Genomic DNA, 6,659 nt, shown 5'->3' with positions numbered 1-6,659 from the left:
CCACCATAGGATACTTAGAGATTTACCTTTCATGATACAAATGATTCAAAACCCATAATCATATCTACTTTGCTGAGGCAGAATTTAAATTATCCCTTCAATCCACCCATCAACATTAACCATGTTGCCCAGAGGCCAATCAGTAGTGCTAGACACTAAGCCGGCGAGTTGATTTCCAGCATCCTTGTCTCAAGGTGATATTTCTATATCAAAAATAATTTTTTATAGTTATATTTAGATTCATGTTAGAAGAATAATATATGTGTATTGTAGACATTTTTCAAAATACAGATGAGTAGAGGGAGGAAAATAAAAATACCTGTAAACTTATTACCAGAGATAACCCATTGACATTTTGTGATTGTCCTTTCAGTTCTTTTTCTATATTTCTATCTTTATATACTTCCAACTGTGTGTATATTATTTTTTGTTATTTAGGATCATACTGAACCTATAATTTTCTAAGTTACTTTTTTCACCCAGTTCCATATCATCCATGCTTGGAAAAGTAGGGAACATACATTTTTGTTTTATTAAGAATTCTAGGTCCCAGGCTAATGAGCCCTTCCTTGACACTTCCTTAATTAAGGAAATATTTTTGTTAGATGATCACACACTATGCCATCTGGAAGATGGTACCCCATGGTTCTTTTCCTTTACCTTTGAGCCACCTAGTCACTTCATACCAAATGTACTTTTGATGTGTGTCAGGAGTCCCACATCTCAGACTCCATGTCAGGAGTCCATGGTCTTAGTCCGACCTCTCTCTCTCTTTCCCTTCTTCCTCGTGTTGCCCTCAGACTTCTTCTTACCTCTGCCCTCTTCTCAGTCAGAGTCTTTACCTCTCCAATTCTCAGTCATAAGGTCTGATGAGTTTTGCCTTCCATGGACTTTGAGGTTGGGAGAGCTTTGGGACCTGGGCCTCGCTGGATGGTGGAAGGAGCAGAGGTAAACCTGATATTCTACAGGTCATGCACAAATGGAAGAGCAGGAAGTGAAACTGTCATTCCCCAGTCCATTGTCATTAAAGCCACAAATCTTCCAGATAATTACACCATGACTTTGCTGATACTGGCCAATTATTACATAAAATTCTAGTAAATTACTCTCTAATAACATCTCTTCCATCTTACCAAAGACCCATGTTCTATTACCTTACAAACGGGAGGTACACATTGGGAGTAAAACTCCATCCTCACTCATTGTTTTCTCTATTCCTTGTAGTAATTCCAGTGAAGAGATTAAGACTTTGTGCAAGATGATTGATAACTGGGAGATCAAGCTTAGAGAAAGCTGGAAAAACTTCTGGTGATATGAAAAAAATGCAAAAGAAACAAAATGCAAAAGTAACATGATTAGGAGACCACCAAGGGGGCTATGGAAATCTTTTAACATCTGTGAAGTTTGGACTCCTCAAAGGCCTCCAGGCTATGGATATGATGTTTCTATCCATAGTGCAATGTTTAGTCACCACTTCCTAGTCACTAAACTACATGTGTGAAAAGAGGTGAGAAGGCGCATTCATCTTCTTCCTTAAGAAGGAGATCTGGCTCTGAGATTTTAATTCCTCATCTCCTTCCAAATTAATCTCAAAGCCTTCCCATCAGGTCAGAGGAGTAAATATTCCTGTCTCCTGACCCCTGCCAAAAGTCCCCAACAATGCTATAGTCTTGAAGGGCAGTGAAAGACTCAAAAGAGTCAGGGAAAGACTCATTTGCCTGGGAACTGGAAAGACAATTAAAAGCTGAGATAAAAGTTTTCAGAATGCTTATCCCCTATGGAACTTAGAAGAGCAGGGAGCTGTGGTGGCAGAGAAGTAGCTGGGAAGATAGGAGCAGAGAACACGTAAAGGAAATACATCAAGAGCAGGTAATTGACCTCTAGGGATTCTCAGGTTCTAAAAAGTTATCACCTAAGACTGACAAAGTAAAACTGCCAACCCCAGGAGGAGGATGGACAACTGCATCAAGGACTTCTGGAGAGGTGTTCTTCTCTCCATCCAAAATGAGTTTTGCACATGAGATGAACACTCAGCCTTGGTAAGTCCACCCCAGGGAAGGTTAAGAGGAACTGGTGAGAGGCAAGAGCCCAAGTCCCCTGGAATAGCCAAGATTGCCCTAGGATCCTCCACTGCGTTTTTCTCACTGGTTGTCGTTGGTAGCTCTTTGATTCTTCCCATCACCTAGAGGATGCAACTGACTATTTTCAAGCCACTCAATAGAATCCTTGGTCTTGGTCAGTCATCCAATCAACAGTATAAACTGAAGAGCTCAGGACATACAGACATACATTTAAAGAAGAAAAGAGTTGAGATCAAAGGGATAAGGCTCTTTTTTTCACCTTAAGCCATCTGCATTATGTTAGAGATGAGAAGAAAGAATGGAGAAGGACTGGGCTTGGTGTAGGAACCAAAGATAGCCATACATTCCATCTTTTCTTGAAAAAGAGGATGGTGAACATTCTCAATCATCAAGATGCATAATCCCTATGGAACTAAGGCAGGTTTGGTCCCTGGTCTGGCAGAAAACTTAGTGTTAGGAGTCATCACACTCTAAGAATGATCTAGCACTGACTTTGGAAAGAAGCTCTTGTATCAGAGGCCATAAGTCTTTCAGCCTTGACACAAGTGGGTCTCCCATTTCTATTTGAATGGCCCCTTCCCTATTTCTTTAGCCTCTGATTTTCAAGTCAGCCTGGTCCCATTCATTGGCACCTCCCCAAACAGTTATGTGTGATATGAATGCTTCGGTCCCCAAGCCCAGTAACCAGTCATATCTAATTGCCTATAGTCCCTCTAGCTATGCATACCGACAATGATCAAAGAATGAAGAATTTATCTTTCCTTTTTATACTACTTTAAACTACAGCTTATGTGTATTCATTTATTGCAGAAAGTAATGTCAGGAGATGCTTTGCTCTTTATCTAACTTGCTCATTCTACAGATTAAGAAACTACGGCTCAAAAAGGTAGTGACTTACAATGATACCTAGACGGTTTATTGATACAGGTTGAAACCAAGGTCTCCTTACTACAAATATACTTACATCTTAAATCACATGTACTTTCTCAAGAAGCAAATGCACTGGCTGTTTCTTTGCTTCTACTTCATTCTTTCTACATATCTGCCTGGCTATTTACATAGTCCAACCCTATGTCTCCTGTTATAAGTCTGGATACTCCAGCTTCATCTGAAAACTCTGATAAGGTCATGACTACTCACCTTCTTTATCCTCCTTCAGGCTATTCCTGAAGAAGGAGACCAGGCTGTATGGATCCCTGTTTTCCTAGCACCTGCCACTGGAGCAGGCACCACTCAGTGTTCAGTAAATGTTCACTTAATCGAGCAAAATGGAATGAAATTCTCTAATTATACCAAAAATCAAAAGACAAGGCTATCTATTAAGAAAAATAGTTTATCATCATCTGAAAATAGCATCAAAAGTTTATTAGAAAAAATGTCCTAATTTCCTTGTCTGTAAAGTGAAATAGATAGAATACATGATCTCTATGGTTCCTTTCATTTCTAACAATTTTCATTCTCTTATATAATGACAGAACCCTTCTGGAGGGAATCAGGATGCATGACAGTGACCCTGAAGGGGAGGATTCTGGATGCCATAGCAGCCTCTGGATTGTAGTAGATCAGAGTTTAGTTACTTCCTTTACTGATACAAGGACCAGGCTCCCTAGGGCAGGGCTCAGAACCCCAGCCACCAACTATAGCACTCTAGCCCTTGACCTTATCCCCAAACTTGAGAAACTAAAGCCAGTTTCCATTCTTAGTGATCTCTTCCGTGGCAGCATCTGACCACCACAGGGCCAGGGTTGAATGGAAGGGAAGAGTTGCCTGCTCCATCCAGCTTCTCTACTCTCTCCCTCCACCAATGAAAGCCCAAGCCAGTGTTCCCAGCCAGAAGACATCCAAATTGTACGACACTTTTCAATTCTGTCTTATTTGATTCTGTGACTCTGCTCTGGTTTTCTGAACACTGATGTATTATTACATTTATCCTTCATTGGGCTGCCTCATTTGATTCTCTCAGATTTTATCAAGATCGAATTTTTAAAAATTTCTTATTTGAACCTAAACACAAGCTCAGAACATTTAAAGGCAGCGTTTCCTAGAAGTTGGTTGAAAGCATAATGTCTCATCTACTCAGTAAATATATTTAACACATGAGTTAATTAATTTACTAATTATTTTAATAGTAGGAAACATACCTTGAGGTTACTTTTCTATTAAGAAAAACTGATGGGGTTTAATTGTATTTTTGTGGAGGGCTGGTCGACATGTTGGAAGGGAGGTAACTCATCACAATCCTGGCTGAGAAAGGAGAATTCACACCCTCTGAAAGAATTCGGTGCATTACACTCACTTCATACTCACTCTTAACATGTGAATATCATTGGTTTCCAAATGCTCACATTACATTAGTTTGTTAATCATTTATTTAAACATGTGACTATATGCCTGCAACTTACTATATAAATTGCACATTATTGAGAAGGAAGGCATAACTGCAGTGGTAATTTAATTACAGCTGAAAATTAAATTATACAACTTGTAACCCTGTTCTTCTCCTTCATAGCACTTAGCACAATTATACCTAATTAAATTTTTATAATTACTAATCTGTCCCTGATTAAATTGTAAGAACCAAGGAAACAGGACTTGTGCTCTGTTTTTTTGGTTCACAAACAGGTGCCTGATGTCTGGCATAGTCACCACACAGAGCAGGGACTTAGATGTTGTTTTAAACGATTGAAGCTTCATCTGGACTGATGGCCGTGAGAATGCCATGCGAGGATACCTTTCTAGGCAGTGCCCTAGACTGGACCCCAGAAGAAACATGAAGAGAAACTGAATTCAGTCTGTTAGAACAACACTGAGGAAGCTGGGGCACCCATCTCTGTCTCAAGTGTCTGATTATTAAACATTATCCCCTGCTCCCCACACTGAAGAATCTTTCCTGTCCTCCCTGTTCTCCACTGTCCTTTTCTTCTTTTCTATTTTCTACCCCCTTCCTTAGTTTTTTTCTTTTCTTTTTTTTTCTTCTCCCATCATTTTTCTTCCTTTTCTCAACCACTTTTTTCCCTGTCTTTACTTCTGCCTTGATAGCTTATCTCCTCTATAATTGTAACTGTGCTGGATCCTGGATATAGAAGGATGACCAGAACAGGGACTTTATCCTTGAGAATTCCATGGGCTAGTGGGAGAACGCAAATGTCCCTTTCTCCAACATCTTCATTCCATTCTTCCCTGAGCACCTAGGTTAAGGAACCTGAGAGGAGGTGTCCAAATTCCAGCCCCAGTCCTAGCCCAGGAGTTAATGTGAGACTCCTAAAGTAAGACTGTCGCTTGTCTCTCTCTGACCATGCTCCTGCTCCAACAGCCTGACCCACCTGCTCCATGAGGGACAACCTGACCTGGGTGAGTGAGTTTGTCCTAATGGGGCTCTCCAGTGACAGGCGGATCCAGGCTGGACTCTTTGTCCTGTTTGGGGTTGCATATCTGCTGACCCTGCTGGGCAATGGGCTCATCGTCCTCCTGATCTGGCTGGATCCACGGCTGCACCTGCCCATGTACTTCTTCCTCTGCAATCTGGCAGTGCTGGACATCTGCTACACCTCCAGCGGGGTCCCCCAGATGCTGCTGCACTTCCTCCTTGAGAAGAAGATCATCTCCTTCACCCGATGCGCGACTCAGCTCTTCTTCTCACTGGCCCTTGGGGGGACTGAATTCCTGCTGCTGGCCACAATGGCCTATGACCGTTATGTGGCAGTCTGTGACCCACTGCATTATGCGGCAATGATGGGCCCGAGGCGCTGTGCAGTGCTGGCGGGGGTCTCTTGGCTTGTGGGCCTGGCTAATTCTGCAGTGGAGACTGCGGTCACCATGCGCCTGCCCACCTGTGGGCACTACGTGGTCAACCATGTGTCCTGTGAGACACTGGCACTGGTCAGGTTGGCCTGCGTGGACGTCACCCTCAACCAGCTGGTCATCCTGGCCTCCAGCGTGGTGGTGCTGCTGGTGCCCTGCTGCTTAGTCTCCCTGTCCTACGCCCACATTGTGGTCACCATCTTGCAGATCCGTTCCGGGGGGGGACGCCGCAAAGCCTTTGGGACCTGTGCCTCCCACCTCATTGTCGTCTCTATGTTTTATGGGATGGCCCTGGTTACCCACATGCAGCCCAGCTCCACGAACTTAACAGAGCAGGACAAGCTGGTGGTGCTCTTTTATGCTGTGTTGACTCCCATGTTGAATCCGCTCATCTACAGTCTGCGGAACAAGGACATGAAAGCTGCTCTGAGTCGAGTTCTGATGAGGAGTTCTGAAGCAAAACTTTAGTGTGTGACTTTGTCACAGAAGGCCTCACTCTGCAGACACTGAAGCATGCCCTCCTGTATAATGTCTGTATTTGCATGTGTATGGGTGTGCGTGCACACGCATGTGTGTGTGCATTTGTGTGTAAGGGAGCAGGTGGAAGGATCACAATCTGCAGTACTATCTTTTGAAGTGATAGAGGAATGGGATTTTCTCTCTGGGCTCTATGTTTAGTACCTGACTTATCCTTAAAAATGTGAATTACGGGGGCTGGCCCCGTGGCCGAGTGGTTAAGTTCGCGCGTTCCACTGCAGGTGGCCCAGTGTTTCGTCG

At 43.0% G+C, this 6,659-nt stretch overlaps 1 protein-coding gene across 1 annotated transcript; it reads left to right on the top strand.

Annotated features, from left to right (window-relative positions):
- Nucleotides 1-5,411: 5,411 nt before the first annotated feature.
- Nucleotides 5,412-6,350, top strand: LOC124243401 (olfactory receptor 2F1-like). Its single transcript, XM_046668974.1, has one exon. It carries the CDS (start codon nucleotides 5,412-5,414, stop codon nucleotides 6,348-6,350), a length of 939 nt encoding a protein of 312 aa, XP_046524930.1.
- Nucleotides 6,351-6,659: the final 309 nt, after the last annotated feature.

Source organism: Equus quagga, chromosome 8 (assembly GCF_021613505.1).
Source record: "Equus quagga isolate Etosha38 chromosome 8, UCLA_HA_Equagga_1.0, whole genome shotgun sequence".
Taxonomy (NCBI): Eukaryota; Metazoa; Chordata; class Mammalia; order Perissodactyla; family Equidae; genus Equus; species Equus quagga.
This window is presented reverse-complemented; position numbering and strand designations above follow the sequence as displayed.

Coding starts and splice junctions, on each gene's coding strand:
- LOC124243401 (XM_046668974.1), top strand. CDS start 5,412: ATGAGGGACAACCTGACCTGGGTGAGTGAGTTTGTCCTAATGGGGCTC.